The sequence below is a fragment of the Bolinopsis microptera genome, chromosome 1 (genome assembly GCF_026151205.1).
Source record: "Bolinopsis microptera isolate Bmic1 chromosome 1, MBARI_Bmic_1.0, whole genome shotgun sequence".
NCBI lineage: Eukaryota > Metazoa > Ctenophora > Tentaculata > Lobata > Bolinopsidae > Bolinopsis > Bolinopsis microptera.
The window spans coordinates 8362899-8379796 of record NC_087072.1 but is presented as its reverse complement, the minus strand read 5'-3'; the positions used below and the strand labels follow the sequence as shown (position 1 = coordinate 8379796).

Genomic DNA, 16898 nt, shown 5'->3' with positions numbered 1-16898 from the left:
CGTAACCACAGTGTAAATCGGCCCCCCCAATTCAGGTCGAACGAGAAAAGGGATTTACGGAATTCTGGCTTTTGCATTGAAGCTTGTTTCATAGCTGGGTGCTGTTATTTATTTTTTTTTCGTCCCATTGGAAGGTGTTTCTTTATGGCAGGAACAAGTAGTCAATGATCCGCTACTCTGTTGCTCTTGAACCAGGGGAAACAACAAAACTTTTTACCATTGTGTTTGTAGGGGAGATCGTGGTCCAAGCTGGGGCCCCGAGGTTTGCAAAGAAAACAGTTTAAAAATTTAACACATTATGTACTTAGTTTGTCGCTTGTGTATTTTTTTAAAATCCCAACGTTCAAATTGAAAATCCATTTCAAGCGTTGCGGTTGTTTTTTCTTATGTTGCTAAAATTTGCACAGGGTAGTTGGTTAAACTACAGGATTTAGACAAGGTTTCTAAATGGGTGGGTTTTTCCATTTGTTCTTTTTTAAAAGTATATACCACAAACAGGATTTTCAACTTGATTTACTGGCATCCAGGAAATAAACAACAATTTTTTTCGGTTCAGGTTTCTGTTGAATTTATCTAACTTTTTCAATAAAGCTTTTTTGTACATTGGGATTTAAAATTGGAAATCAATTTAACCAATTTTGGAAAAGTAAATATGTTTTCAGCAAATTTGGAAACATTGTGGAAAAACAAATATTCTTACCCAAAAAAAAAAATTAGCGGGGCTTGATTATATGAGGGGAAACATACCCAATTCTTCCACCCCGTATTTAAGAGGCTGGGGACTTCTTTATGCTGTGTATAGGTATTTTTTGACTTCATGTTCGTGGAAATTTTATAGGAAATAGTGGTTTGATTTTACCAGTTATTATTGTTCATTTTTAAATCCAGTGTAGTTTTTTCCATTTGTTTGCTATTTTTCTAGGGCTTGAATAGGGACCTAAAAATGAATTTTTGTTATCAGGTTTTTTTAAGAAAAAAAGTGATTTAAGGTAGTAGAAATTTTGCACAAATGGGGGACAAAAAAACCTTCTCATTGGAATTGAACGAAAATTTAAGAGGATATAGCTTTGCATTTAGGCAAAAAAACCAGATGTGGGGAAAACTTCTTTGTTTTTTTTCAAGGGTACAGTTTTAACCGCATTTAAGGTTATTTTTAAGGAATTCATTTTTTGTTCCGGTAAAAAGGATCCCAGGTTTTCTTAATAATAGTTTTCTGAGTTATTATTTGGAAGGAAAAACAAAAATTTTACCATCTTTGCCACAAAAATCTCGGGAGGTTTCATTTAGGTTATGAAAAACTTTTGTTCGAAATTTGGATTCGCAGGATATAAAGAAGGTTTCACAAATTTTAAAAAATGAAAAACCCTCTGGATTATTTGGATCAGGAAATGTCATCACCACCCCCCACGTGGCACATGGGGAAAAAAGTAGATTCCCAAACTTTTCCTCGGGTTGGAAAAAAAATCTTCCAGGGGCTTTTTCCCAGGGGAACAAAAACCCGCCCAGGGGAAGGGGGAACACCCAGTACTCAGGAAAAATTAACCTTCGACCATGGGGGGAAAACAACCTCCCTCTAGAAATCCGTTTCTCCACCCAAAAATATCGGATTTGTTGTTCCATTAAAGATTGTTTTAAAAAAAACCCTGCTGAAAAAAATTCAACGGATTTTGCCCCCTTATGAATCAAGGCAGGGCTATGACCACCCAGATTTATGGTTTTTCAAATTATGTTCATTTCCCACAAATTGTTTTTGAAAAGTTTGTCCCAATCAGTGGTTTCCCATGAAAAATGTATTTGTTGAATTTTTTTGGCACCTGGGGTTCTAGAAACCTGCACTTAGTAGATTTATGTGGTATAATTTATTTTTTCGCTAATAATACACATTTTTTCCCAGCTACTTAGGCATAACTCTATCAGCGACACGACTGCACGTAGTCAGGGGGGGGACCAATTTTGTTGTTTGCCTAGTTTGCGTTGACGGGACGATCCTCACTGTATAGTAGTTCCTCCCCACATCCCCCCATGGGGACTTAAGAAAATTAGACTTCCTGGGGAGATATGACTTGTCTCACCTACTAAAATTTTGCAGCTCACGGGCGTGGGTCCCCACAATGGGGAAAAAAAAAAACCCATGGATTTTTTTATTTCTAAGTGCGGTATTTTCTTGAGTGACTGGGACAAATAAACTCTGAACAAACCAAATTGGACCGAGTTTCCCAACGGCAAATTAAAACCAGGGCTTTGCTCCACCCCATCACTTAAATTGGGGGTTGCCACCGATCAGCATAAATTCCCAAAAAACGGACAAAACTGAACCCAGGTCATTTATATTTTTACAAAGTGAAACCCCAAAAATTAGGTGGGTAAGATTGCAGATTTTCCAGGGAGGGGCTAGTTTGACGGGGGCCAGCCTTGGGCTTCTGAATCTCGTGGTCCTTTCTGAATGCCTTTAGGAGGTGGGGCCATCTACATCCCCATGGTTTCGGAATTCTCGGTTGGCCTTGGGTCGGATCTCGATGCTTACGGGGAAGCAATAGGATCCGCATTTTTCCTGTTTTTTTGGCCCCCCCACACGCTTCGCCGAAAACTTCGTACGCTTGGTTAGTTTTAAGATCTCGCGTCGAAAAGGGCACCTGAGACCTTGGTCAATCTTTAGTTCCGATTGTTATACAGCTCGGGAATTATTTGGGGGGGGGGGACCAATACATAAGGGGAAAGGAGGGATGGTAGTGTTCCAAGTTATCGAATCAGCAGGAAAATATTTATGATGAAAACTTTTTGTGTGGTAGGGGGGGGGACCTTTTTTAAGTTTAAAATTTATTCATATGTTTTTACCCATTTTTACCCTTTATACAAATTTCCATTTTTAATGAAATATTTTTGTTTCTTATGGTTTGCTCCGAAATTAAAAGGCATGGTTAGAAACAAACCAGTGATCGGCATCTTAAACTGAGCTGGCATTTAGAAAAACAGGTTTTTATCTGTTATTTTTTATCTGGTTGGGGACGGATTTGGGGTTTCAGTTGTCGGGGGAGACCGGCTCTCTGTTTCAAAAGTTAATTTAGGTAGACTGCTCGGGGGTTTTTATGTTAGTTCTATTTTTTTCCAAAAAGCTATCCTGTCTAGGGGAAAAGTTTCAAATATATGGGTTCAGTTGTTTTTCTGGGTATGCGTAGTTTTTTATTGTTAGTGATTCACAAAAGGGGCCACGTTCTGCAATTTTTCAACGGAACAGGTTTTTTGCATCTGTTTACCACTCTTTTTTGATGTAGGGAAACAAAAATATTTAAAAAAAAACCTCGTGTATATCTGAGGGGGGACCACGGGAAAAAAAAACACATTTTCCTTGGTCCAAATTTTTACCCACATTATGTTGCCACTGTCAAACTGTAAACAACATTTTAAACCAAATTCAAACCCAAAAAAAACAGTTTCGTGGAGGGGTTTCAACAAACAATTAAAAACAACCAGTTTTTCAACACAAAAAATAACCAGTTTTTTACCATAAATATAATTTACATATCAATTTGAATGAAAAAAACTGATGGACGATGAATTGTTTGATGGGGGTATTTCATCTGCCGAAAATGATGTTTTAAATTGGGAATCCCATTTTTCGGTGGTTCACTTGGGAGGTTATAAAAAAAATACCAATCTTAAAAGCAACATTAAATTATGATTATGATTATCTAAGTTACAGGGTCAAAACAGGATTAGCTTTCTTATTTTTCGAACGGTTGTTATGGCGCAAAAAAATAGCGGTAGGAAAAGTGGAAAATGGGGGGTCAATTCCCCATCCGAATTCGTAAGGGTCCCCAGTGGTTCGAGCCAAATCAAAAAAGTTACGGTGTTATTATTTTCATCGGCCTGCGCTTTTCATAATTATGTCTCTTGTTCCCCCATTGAGGTGGCGGTTAAAGTGCAATGTAAAAAAAAATGTACCATAACCCATAATTTGTAACAACTTACCATTTTTCGATACAAACCAAAAATTTTCCAACTTTAGGGTTTTAGGGGACATTTGGCCGGGGTGACGGTGTTACTCAAGTATTTAACCAACACTGGTTTTCTTGCCAGTTACGGTTATTCGACCGGATATTTTTTTTTTCATACATTTCACTTCGTTTTTCGGTCTGAAAAAAGGCCGGATATTTAAGGAAGTCAGGGGGGACTGTTACACGGGGGAAAATAATGGTACTGCAATTTAGGGGACATTTCCACAAAAAATGTCAAAGATGTTTATAAATTTTAAAATACCTCAAAAAATATTATATTACCTGATAAAAAATTCAAGCTTACTTAAAATCCGGCCGCCTAGCGCCCCAAGCAAAAAACAACTTCTGTCGGACACAGAGGATGTTTTTTAGTAATTTGTTTCCATTTCAGGGGGGGGGAAGTCAGAGTTAGACGCTTCCTCCTTTTCTATTTAACTGGGGGATGAATTTTATTTTGTACCACAAAAAGAGGGGGGGTTGGGGGGTGTGGGGGGTGACCAAGTCCCCCCGTTGTTTTAACTGGGAGCATGTTGCTGGATACCTGGGATATTGAGGGTGTCCGGTCCTAGGGGTGGGGGAAAACCCTGTTCCAATTTCGGTAAAATTAAACTTTTAGCTTTTTTCCAATAGATTTTTAACAATTTTTATTTATTCTTGGTTGGAGAAATGCGGGCGACGGGAATTTGAAAAAAACTTTACTTTGTGACTTCCTGTAACATATGAAAAACCACCTGAATGGAACAGCAAACGCATGGGCTTGTCCGTTCTGGTTATCTATTTATCCCAAATCAGCACTTTTCGGGTTTCGGATAATATCCCTTGTAGTAAGTTTTACAAACCTTGTAGATATAGAATTACAACTCAGGCTAGTTGAACTGTAAGTTTCCTATCATAAATTTAATCTACTCCGGAAAAAACAGGAATTACAACGCAAATTAATGGGAAAATGGAAATCCCCAAAAGGCCACTAAAATTTTCTAACAACAAAAGTTATAAAAGTAAAAGCAAGTTCCTTCACCTATAAGATTGTATCAACAGGGCATTGAAAGCGGGTTGTGTAGGCCCATTTCGTCTACAGCAAGGGGCTATCCCCACTTTTTCTTTACAGAATCTCCCGTAAACAACTAACCCTGCGGATAAAAACAGTTGAACATCGTTATTCTATTTTTCTTCAAATTGAAAATTTACCATAACTAATTTTATTCAGATTAAAAGGTCTTTTGTTACATTGATGGGATTCATTTGCTAGAATAGGCTGTTCAAAATATATTAATTTTAGGATTTAATGAAACATATTTACCCCCCCAATCATTATTTATTAATTATTGGGTCGGGGGGGGGGGGGAAGGGTGGATAAACAACGGGTTTTTTCCCTTTAACTTTTGGGGTACTTCGGACTTTCGTTTTCAGGAGGGGGAGGGTAACTAAAATAACAAATTTTCGTTCAGCCATTACTGTTGGAAAATAAAAACAACCCAAGGCATTTAACTGCAGGGAGATTGGTCTTGGCTTTCTATAGTACTATTTTTCTATTGATCGGTTTTTGAAAAAACCCAAGAAGATTTCCCACCACAGGCATTTCCCCCAAAAAAATCAAACAGGATGATACTTTTGTGATAGGTCTTCTTGTCAAAAACTTAAATAGCTTTGTATGGCTTAAAACTAAAAAAAAGGCAAACCGGGTATACAGGTTTTTCTAGGTTGCCGTAAACAGGACAAAACTAATTACAAAAAAAAGAAAAAAATTAAAGGAGATGCCTCGGGAATATAGGCCTTTTTCCATGATTATTTGTCCCATTGTTATTGGATAAATTGGAACAAACATTATAAATGTAAAAAAGGGGGGATTTGCCGAATGAATTCTTTTGGGCAGGTTTCAGTCTTGAAAAAAAGGAAAAATAACCGCACGTTTCATAAAGGAGATTACAAAGATTTTCCACAGCATCAACGGGACTTAAGGCAGTTTTTTCTTTGAAGTGAATTATAACCCATTGTTCGACTAACTATAAGAAGCCAGTACCCATTAATTAAACGGATTCATGGATTTGGAACCAAATCTAAAGTTGAAACCCATTATTATCCCCCCCCACGTGTAAAAACCCCTACAAAGTTCCCCCTGATGGATAGTAAACGGGATGGGATATTGCTACTTAGCTAAAGTTCCCTCTTACCAAATTGGGGGACCAATTTGTACCATTTTAAGTGGCAATAATATACCTGTACATTGTTTCAGGGAAACATGTCAGTATTTGCTTCCCAGAGGTTGGGAAGAGTAGCCATGGGAGGGGGGCTGGCCTCGGAAAAAACGGAAAAAGCTCAAAAGCTGAGTAACGGTAATAAAAGGTTGAGGGATCCTTAAACGGATTATTCGAACCAAAACTTGGAGGAAATAGTAAAACTTCTCCGAGTCCTTTCATCTTTTCAACTAACTAATAGGAAAACACACAAATGGCAGAAGACAATTCCAAACGTCCAACACTATTTCATAGTAATAACAGGGTAAATAATGTTGTATTTGGTTGAATGGTAACAATTGGGGGGGACGGGATATGAGATCATTTCTTGTAAAACGTACATTTTTAGTGACAGGCCCGGGTTTTTTAAATTTAAATAAAAATATCGTGGTTTTTTAAAATACAATTTCTAAGGATTGAAAAAATCAAAAACGTTAAAGTTTACCCGTAATTTTAGATTAAGGGGCTTATTTATATCAATTTTGGGAATAAATACATCACTTTGCGGGGATCCAATCAGGCCACAATGGCAAAGGGTAAACTAAACTATCCAAAAAATACTATTGCTTCCCTCCCTGTTGACAACAGGGGCTTTCTTAGGTGTTGTTATTAAAAATAGGACAATCAAGCGGTTTACACGTGGTTGAAAAATAAAAACTGTAGGTCAACAATTTAAATAACTACAAGTTTAAAAACTATTAAAAAACGATTTACTTGGGTCGTCTTTAAAATTCTGTCTCCGCCAAAGGTTTAACAAAACCCATCCTGTGGTTTTAATTTACTTATCTGAGGTACACCGGGGGAAACATTTTTGCTTGGCACTTTTGGGCAAGGCAAAAGATAGGGCGGGTACTCCAAAACTATGGCATTGATTTTGAAGGGTTAAAATTTTTCAATAAAAGGAATAATTCCCCCTAACCCTCCGGAGGTTTAACCCCCTGTTTACTTTTCAAAACCTCTGGTCTTTTTAACCAGAAACAGGCGGCTTTTAGCCGTGCCAGGGGGGCACAATAAAAAATACGGCCCAAGGTTTATGGGGACTAAATTCCAACGGGGGGGGGGAACCTGGTTTAGCGTTTTACACAATTAAAATCTATTATAGAAATATTTTTCCAAAATGGCCTGACACCCCTTGAGGCTCGGGGCCATTTATAAATCCCAAGTAATTACCTTGGTTTTTTTGAGGGGCGATTTAATTCCCGACACGGCTTGCTGAGGGGTGAAAACCGGCGGGGTCCCCGGGAGTAAAGAATCCAAGGTCTTTATTTGTTATTAAAAAAAACCCCTTTCCGGGGAAAATGATATCCCACTTAAAACTCCGGGGGGGGGGGGACACCGGAGGAGCTGGATTAATTTGGGCACCATTTTTCCGCAAGGAAAGCCAAGGTAATATCAGCATAGACCTCAGACTGGCTGGCGGCAAGTTGTAAAAACAAATAACACTGGCGTTCTATATATTAGACACTATATTGTATCCATGCGCACGTATCGATTACACCCCTTCCACGGGAACCGGAAAAATATTATAATACATAAAGCTTGGCAATTTCGTGCCCGCGCGTTCCCTCCAGCTAAGCTCTGTCGGGATTATCGCGCTCAGCACTCAATAGCCAAGCTATTATTATATTATAACTATTTCCGGGAATTATATGCACTAAAACTCGTCGACACTGAGAGCTGAAAATTTTCAGATTTTTCCCGCAAGGAACCGAAGGTATTATCAGCACATACTGCACTGCGAGTCACCTCAGACTGGCTGGCGGGAAGTTTCAGAACAAATAACATTGGCGCACTATATATTACACACTATATTGTATCATGCGCACGTATCACATTACACATCTTACACGAGCCACCGTCAATAATTATAACAAATAATACCTTCGCTTCTTCTGGCCGCAAATTCCCTACAGCAAGCTGTCGGAAATTATCACCCGTAGCCCGGAGAAGCAAAGGTATTATTGTGTTATAATTTATTTCCAGTTTCTGTGTAATGTGATACGTGCGCTGATACAATAAAGTGTGTAATATATAGTGCGCAACTATTATTTGTTTTTAAACTTCCCGCCAGCCAGTCTGAGGTGACTCGCAGTCTGTGCTGATAATACCTTCGCTTCCCTTGCGGGAAATATCTGCAAATTATCAGCTCTCAGTGTCCACGAGTGGAGGAATTAAGCGCAGTCTTGTGGAGGAATAAGTATTAAAGCGTCTCACTAGACTACCACACGTGAGATAACCTATGACGTCGCTGAATATAAGCTGAAATAAGCCCCAACGTATGTGTACTGACGTTTGGCCGCTCCTGTAATTGCATGATGTGAACTGATCTCGTAAAGTAGCTTTCGAATTTTTTAAAGTCTAAAAAATGTTGCATCATGATAGCCACTGAGAGGGATTGGTTATAGTATTATATAAAATACATGTTATCTCATTATTTTGATGTTCCAACTAATCAATATGAACCAGGTACAAACAGAGGGAACAGAACAGCACGGCAAGGACACACAAACAGATTCCTCGGACTCCTCCGCAAGCAAGCCAGATATTGTAGAGGACTCCATGGCTCTCTTCCTCAACAAACTGGACTCACTTTGTGACAAGTTATCTACTGTGGAACGGGAGCCTGTGAAGAGCAGTGAACCTGTTATAGTTCACAATCACAAGACAGAGGGACAGCTAGTGAACCCATCCCTTGATCCAAATCTCACTTTCGAGGCGGACGAGAACCATCCGATAGAACCTGCTAGAATTAAGGATAGTGTGATACTGGTCCGGGAGCAGGTAGTTAAAAGATCACAAAATGGAGTGAAGAGGTACGGTGATAGACTAATCTCGCTGATTGATGAGATGGAACAGTCTGCGCAGGAGGAGGACACGTTACTTGATGATTTGTTCTTTAAAGTTAAATGAAGAGGTTCTAAAATCTGGAGTTTCGTTCGGGATTAATGAAATCCAGTTTTAATTCTTCAGTCTTTCAGTTTTTTAATCACAATTGTGTAGAGACGATGTTAAACTGATCTTGATATAACTGTTCCAGCCTCTTATTATATAGCATGAAAGTATCTTAATCTTATTTATTATCTAAATTACCAAATCGTGTGACCATTTCATTAATTTGACCGTAGTACAGATAGTTTTATATGATTTTAACACAATATATTAAGACAAACAGTAATTTCCATGACGTCACACTTACATAACTTTACAATTTACAAGTTGTGTTTTGGAAAACACTTTAAATTTCTGTGCATCATGACCAACTTTTTTAATTATGTATTTATTCAGAATTTATTAATATATGTTATACAAGTGGGTAAAAGACTTTTAGAATGTTTTTTAGATGAATGTAAATAGAATAACGTATAGAAATGTAACAAATATCAGATATTTTAAATTGTATTAAAATAATTAACCTATATCATATTGTCATTATTTATTTATTTAATTATCTTACTTACAAAATAAGGTAGTTTTACTCTCTTTCAATTTCCATATCGCTGTGTCAATAATTTTACTGAATAGCGTTCTTGATCCGAATTCCAATTATAAAATTTAATTGAATTGTGACATTGAGGATAGATTGTTCAATGTTCATCACTTAAAAATATTCTATCGTAATCCAAACTCAATCCACTCCCTCGGCTTCAGCTCAGATTCGTGAATGTATACGTGCAATGTTTCGCATCGTAGTAAACTCGAAGAAACCTCCCCAAAATGTCCGGACAATATTCAAACTATTCGGCCACGAAAAACAAGTGGACTTGCTCCAGTCCTCTGCAGTGACGGTCCGTGAACCAGAATTCCCACTCTCACTAACAGGACGACCACGTCTCACAGAACTTTCACTAAAGGGTGTAGCTAAATACATGATGACAGCGGAGTGTCAGAACATTCTAGTGTTATCTGGACACGGGATATCTGCTCCTGCTGGTATTCCTAACTATAGGAAGCTAGGGGGTATTGAGGCTAGGAAGCTGATGGGTGAGAAGGGGTGGACGGAGAAGGAGGACGCCAAACAATTGTTTGAAAAATACCATTTTTCTCTTCTGCCGTACGGAATGCTTCGTTTTGTGCAGGGTTTGTGGCCTGGAAACCATCGGCCAACGTATGCACATTATTTCATAAGAACACTTCAAGAGAAAGGGCTGTTACTTAGAAATTGGACAGAGAACATCGACAACTTAGAGAAGGTTTGTGGGATCAGATCTGATAAGTTAATAGAGTTCTATGGTTCATTCTTGACCTGGCGATGTGAAAACAGGGCGTGTGAAACAGCATACGACCTGCTCTGGTTGAAGGAGCGAATGGAAATGTTTCAATTCCCGAACTGTTCGAAATGTTTCCACAAAACAGCTCCTGACATCAGGTGGTACCACGAGTGTTCCAGCTCCATATTCAGACAAGCTGATGTGGATGCTGAGAACTGTGACCTGCTCATTGTCATAGGATCAGACCTTCTCACGGCCCCATTCTGTGAGATCCCAAAACACGTTCCATGGGACGTGCCACGTCTCATTATCCACGACACAGACATTACAAACGACACCGACGTCATGGATTTGAACGTAAATTTTGATTTTAATTCCGAGAACGCATACCGGGACGTGTTGTGGGAGGGCAACACAGATCTGGGTATTTTATCTCTGAGCAGTTATTTGCAGTGGGACAGGGATGTTAAGTATGTGATGGAAAGTGACACTGCCCTGCTGCCCACAAGACGGGAGATTCAGGAGAGACTGGGTATGGTCAGAGATGAGGATCAGAGGAGCAAACCTCTGCCTAAACTTAGATAACATAACTGGGTCACGGGTGGTGACTGTTGAGCGCTTTTATGATCTGTATTTTTGTATTTTAATGTGCTTCTAAGTTATTGGGGAACTGCTGAGTGCTGTTTTTTTATTGATATTTATTAATATAGTTTCTGTCAGTTTATATTGGCCCTGAAATGTTTGTGTTTTCCAAGGGCCAATTAAAGCTGATACTTAGATACTACAGTATTTGAAGATTTCTATCGAAAGCAGAAAAATTTCATTCTAGTATTGAACAGTCCCTACTATACTGAACACTAATTTACTGTTTAATGACAAATTTGGAACAAAATTTCAGACGGAAATTATCCTTCATATAACATATTTAGCATATGTAATATTGCACGATCTAAATCATGAATGTGATATGATTATTCCTAACCACAGAGATAGCTGTACCGATGGGCTGGGCTTTCGCTATCCTTCATTGGATCGCTTTTTTTCTGGAAATCCTCTTTGCCACAGTCTGTATAGGTAAGTTATCTTGCTTATTATTCTGAGAATCTTGTGTGTTGTATATTAATAATGTAAACCATTGCAATATATACAATTATTTCTTAGCGGCGGGATTATTCTACATAACTGAAGTTATAGAAGATTACACGTCGATCTCTAGAAGCTTTTTTAAATGGAGTAACATCGTGAGTAAATTAAATAATTACTTTTATTAAATTATAAAGAAGTTCTAGTTTTGTTGAAACTTATTCCTCTAGACACTACAACATTTCAGCTCAAAGAATTTCATACATCTTAGAGAAGTGTTACCAGTATTAAATCTCCTGAAAGTATTTGCTGAATGACGTCACTTTTCAGGCAGTGGTGGGAGCTTATCTTACTATGTTTCTGTTCGAGGGTACAGGAACACTAAACCTAATCCTGGGTATTCTAACTTTTATCATGGCTTGGCAAGTCATTGAACAGTTCCCTAACATCGAGATGGTATCTCCTTCTTTTATGGGTCTTATCGGTTAGAAAATATTAAACTTTTTAAGTACTGGGTGTATCGTTAGTTTATTAATTTAACTAATTTTTCAATAAAATTAGAGTAATTTCTCTAATCACGATCCTCTGAACGAGATGGTATTAAATGATATTTAAATTCTTTGTTTATCTAAAAGATATTGGCTATCTAACATCCTGGTTTCAGTGTGTATGATATTAAACCACGTGACAGCATACTGGTTCTTCAAAGATAGATTCCTCTCCTTCTCACAGGTACATTGTACAAAAATTCTTCTCTGTAGCCTCTGAGACATACATTTTTTTAAAGGATCAGATACGAGACCTGATGAATTGCCAAAACACATCCTAACAAAAGATAGTAACATGTCTTCAATCCACAGATAATTGCCTACTTCACAATATGTGTGTGGCTAGTTCCGATACAGTTAATCTTGGGCCTGGTAGCCGGAGAAAATATACTTCCTACTTCTTCTAGTAAGTTTCATTTATATTTTAATATGTTCGCAGTAATATTATCTGTATAAACTTTGTATTCCTGGTTCTATACCCAGTGGCGTAACGTTGCCTGTTGGCGCCCCCCTGCCGAAAAAAGCGCCCCCCTGTTGGCGCCCCCTCCCCTTTTGGTGCCCCTCCCTTAAATTGAACAAATTAGGTGATTTTAAAGAATACGCCGGTAAAATCTCTAAAAAAGTGTGTATCTAGAGCAAAACGCGCAGTTTTGCTAGTACTTTAGTTAAGTTTTCGAAATTGTCCCACATTCAAACGACGATTTGGCGCCCCCCTAAGACGGCGCCCCCCTGCACAGCGGGGTCAGCAGGGCCTTTCGTTACGCCACTGTCTATACCCTCTTCATGAATAATTATATATAATAAAATTAAGAAAATTTCACTAATTTTGACATTCTCTGATGATTAGGTGTCTTGACAAAAATCTTACGGATTAAAACCATTTCAGATTCTCGGGGCAGCAACTTTCTGTGATCTCCTGCACCACCAAACTAACTAAAGAAAAAGAGCTAAATTTAGAAAATGAAGATTTTTTGCTACACAGTAAAGCGATACAACATATTTAACAGATCAAGATTTTAAGAGTTTATGATAAAAGACTTGAAGCTTGGTAAAAATTTGAAATTGTTCTTGGGTGCGATATTTTTAAGTCTTCTAAGTTCTTTTTTTGTTTTTTGTCTTAAAGTTTATATTGTTATACCGGATTGTAATATTTATAATTGAGAATTTCGACCTTGTTTTGGAGATAAAAGATTTGTTAATTCTCCACTTACCAATGTTAATGTAATGTTCTAGGGAGAAATGTACTATTAATTTAGCGGTTACTCTCCAACGATGTATTGGTAATCGATAGATTGTCTTGTCCAAAAGTTGTGTTCGATATATCCATTTTCTGTTCGAATGTGACGCTGGCAATTTGTGGCTAACGGACTTCCGTGATTGGTCTATTTTGGAACACGCTTAGATGTAAGTAAAAGGTATCCCACGCAATAAATCGATTAGTCGAGCCGCGCACGTACGTCCTGATTACGTATACGCTAGCTGACTCAATCACATCTAAGTCGTATCTGTGCTAGTAATACTCGGAATCAGTCCAGTTTACTTTAATCGTGTCCACTGTTTTAAATGAATTTTTTCGTGATCAGTTAGTGAGTTCACTGTGGATGGCACAAGACACGACTGAATAATTGGAGCAGATCGAATTGAAAATCAACAAAATGAGACATAAAGGGAAACTTTTAAATATAAACTTTCCTTTGACCGAATTAATTGCTCCTCTGACCAATATGTCAGTTAACTATGGATGGCATAACACAAAATTAAGCTACTGGAAGTTATAGCCGGCGAAAGCAGTAAAATATTAAAAATCACCAAAATGGGATATTTTGGAACACTTAGATATGAAATTTTAAGTTCTGAATATTAGTTTTGACCAAATTACTCTCTGCCGACCAATTAGCCAGTTAAGTATAGATAGCATAAGATACAATTTATGTACTGAAAGTTAGATTCCCGGAGAAAGCTTCTAAAAATGGGAAATCGCCAAAATGTACTACCGTAGAAATAGGATGATGATTAATCACTCTACACGTGACTTACTTAATCACGTCCTCTATATGGCCGTGATAGACTATTCAAAACCTTAACACTCCACTCCAACCCCACCCAATCCCTAACTGAAGCCTAGATGCTAAAACCCTAACGAGAAATCAGGCCATGTCACGTGATCGGGACAGTTTTTCGCTGATAACTCACCAGGAGAGCTTCTTAACCTTATGTCGTGTGGGGTGACTCGGAATCAGCGTTCAAAAATACATCAGTTAGTAATTTGGAATTATCTCGAAGTTCGAGTGTAGAGTGATTTAGCACGCTCGGTAGAAAATATTCTAATATTAACTTTCTTGGACCAAAATTTCACTGGGATTTGTCTGTTAACGGTTAACCATGCATTGCATGATAACAATTAAGGTTGAAGGTACTGGAAATTACATTTCTCGGATAAAATTTAAAAATGGAAAATCACAAAAATTGAAACATGATTATCATAATGATTGATTGATTATGGGATTATGTGAAACATTCAAATATGAACATTGAATATGAACTTTCTTGTACCGAATTTCACAGTTTTGACTATTCAAGCGGGTTCAAAAGAATTCCAACGTCCAGAATTGAGTTTCTAATTTGTTTTTCAATTCCTATCACTTTTTTACCAAACCTAATCAATGCTATGTTTATAATCTGTAATTTTAAAATAATCTGTACAGTGAAATTAATTTGAAACTTAAACCCATTGTAAATTTGATTAGCGAACAAAACTTTTGCCTAACTTTTATTACATTTTTTATAATTTGCTGCGTGCCATTAAATAACGAATTCAAAATGTATATTCCAATAATTTGCAGTTTGTTACGATTTATTACATTTGACCTCATTTTTCTATTTAGTTTTGATATATTTTCTTGTAGTTATGTTTTCAGGAGTGCCAATTAGGGTTTTTATTTTTAACTGACTATGATGTAAACAATAAATTATTCCATTAGAGACAATCCCCTTACGAGGGGCTTTCAATCAATCAATAGATGAGAAGGATTAATAAAACATTTAAAACTTCATTACGAATTCATTCAATCAATGATGAAACATTTCCTCAAGACATTGTCTGTCCCATACAAGATAGCCAATGACTATTTCAATATTGTTCCCTTGTAGATTGAAACACAGAATTAGATGTGCTGACTACAGATAAAAAGTGTCAGTGCCTGGTGATATAGTTCATTAAGTAACCATATCTAATAATAGGATCCTTTGAGCTATACAGAAGGTATCAACTCAACATTTTCAGACCCATTGACTGAAGCATGGCCATTCTTAAAAGTTATTCCATCCTCAACTTTCCGTTGCTGAGACTTAGGACTACTCCCCTGAATTGTAATAGTCACAGCCGGAAGTTCAATGTACTCCTCGCTCTCCTCCTCCTCCTGAATCGTAGTTATAGGCTTCTCTAAAATATCCCTTCTAAACTGCCGCCTTTTACTGCTGTTCCGAACTGGGATCTTCCTGCCGAAACCAATTTTATAAAGATAAGGGAACCTGTCTTGTGAGAAGACTTGTCTGAAGTAGGTGGGTACAGTGGCGAGGTAGATGCCAGGAACAAGGACGGAACTGAGGGAGAGAAGGAGTTGGAGCAGCTCTACTAGTAAACGAGGGTGCTCGTTGTTTTCTCCAGCTTTGGTTATCTTGTACAGCAGCCAAGGACACGCCGTTAGCAAACCCATAAATCCTGAAATGATTAGTGAATTTCGTCACATTTCAATAACTTAGTAAAATGGAGAAAGAATATTCAAACAATATACACATAATATAGTAATGGCCAACTAGCTGACTATAAGGTCATGGCCTGAACAAACAATTTTTTTAAATAGTCAAGTGATGCTAAAGCAGAGCACAAATATGTAATAAGTTAATAGATAAAAATACTGATTCAATGATTAAAATTATAGCTGTGAGTGTCAATAAATTACTGTGTCATAAAAAAAGGAACGATGTACACGTGATCTGAGATACCAATATCTCAATATCAAAACGATAGTGTCTAGAAACATTCATAGTCCATGGTGGCAGGTATCAAGTTAAACGAAGTTACACTGACTGGCAATGTATACGATTGCCGTCTCCCTCTCTCACCCCTGACCGCTATCAGGGTGCTCCTGAGGATTGAGAATCTAATCCTTGTGCGCATGTAACACATAATAGCCGCATAGTCTTCTCCTCTCTTCTGGGATAGTTTTTCAGCGAGTCTCTTGTGGTATCTTGTGGCTTGTGGACCCCATCCGCCATTTGTTGAGTATATAAGTGGGGTAAAGGTGCCTTTTTCCACCTGGATGATTCTGTTGTTGTACTTTTTCATTTTCCTCATTTCATGAGCTTTATAGATCTGTTCCATATCTTTTTTGACATATGTGGGTGAGTTGGGGTGGGTAACACAGACATCAAAGAATGTTCGTTCAAATGTGCTCCAGAGACCTCGTGAGGATACATCAGGTGCAGCTCTATCAGCATTGGTACCAACAATTTCTTCATTATCAAGGGGTATCAATGCTGGCTCAGTCACTACATCTCTGCATACTTCACGCTGCAGCTCTGCATTTAGATCGCGGATGTTGTTGTGTCTCATAGAAACATAGCCACCTTTCTTGCATATAAGTGTGTGATTCACATTATTTCTCTCTCCACAAGCACAGTGAAATGGGGTGTTAGGGATCTCCCAACCATAACGCAAGTATAGAGCATCACGGAACTCAATCTTGTTCAGGGAGTAGCCAAATCTCTTCAATGGAAGTGCAGTAAGCCAACATCCTGAACCTTTCTCTTTGATGAACTGGAGAGATC

At 37.9% G+C, this 16898-nt stretch overlaps 4 protein-coding genes across 4 annotated transcripts in view; 2 read left to right on the top strand and 2 right to left on the bottom strand.

The window, feature by feature from the left end:
- Positions 1–16898, bottom strand: part of LOC134811746 (tektin-B1-like) — a 74764-nt gene that overhangs the window by 55246 nt on the left and 2620 nt on the right. The gene's annotated exons all lie outside the window — the stretch shown is intronic.
- On the top strand, positions 9876–14813 carry LOC134813031 (protein TEX261-like). The gene is made up of 6 exons (XM_063820700.1): positions 9876–11511; positions 11599–11678; positions 11851–12004; positions 12185–12252; positions 12381–12474; positions 12955–14813. Exons 1-6 carry the CDS (start codon positions 11439–11441, stop codon positions 12978–12980), a joined length of 495 nt encoding a protein of 164 aa, XP_063676770.1. The 5' UTR covers positions 9876–11438; the 3' UTR covers positions 12981–14813.
- On the top strand, positions 9904–11022 carry LOC134813021 (NAD-dependent protein deacetylase sirtuin-2-like). The gene has a single exon (XM_063820689.1). The coding sequence runs from the start codon at positions 9904–9906 to the stop codon at positions 11020–11022; it is 1119 nt and encodes a 372-aa protein (XP_063676759.1).
- The window catches only part of LOC134811756 (uncharacterized), a 34739-nt gene continuing 32950 nt past the window's right edge, over positions 15110–16898 (bottom strand). The window contains exon 7 of the mRNA XM_063818804.1: positions 15110–15789. Coding sequence (XP_063674874.1) covers positions 15320–15789 — 470 coding nt within the window. The 3' untranslated portion in view covers positions 15110–15319. The remainder of the gene's footprint in view (positions 15790–16898) is intronic.

What these genes read in the sequence shown, in the direction of transcription:
- LOC134813021 (XM_063820689.1), top strand. Translation starts at nt 9,904, where the DNA reads ATGTTTCGCATCGTAGTAAACTCGAAGAAACCTCCCCAAAATGTCCGG.
- LOC134813031 (XM_063820700.1), top strand. Translation starts at nt 11,439, where the DNA reads ATGGGCTGGGCTTTCGCTATCCTTCATTGGATCGCTTTTTTTCTGGAA. An exon ending in TTTTTAAATGGAGTAACATC is followed by an intron (nt 11,679 to 11,850) that starts GTGAGTAAATTA and finishes GTCACTTTTCAG; the next exon opens with GCAGTGGTGGGAGCTTATCT. An exon ending in TATACTTCCTACTTCTTCTA is followed by an intron (nt 12,475 to 12,954) that starts GTAAGTTTCATT and finishes AAACCATTTCAG; the next exon opens with ATTCTCGGGGCAGCAACTTT.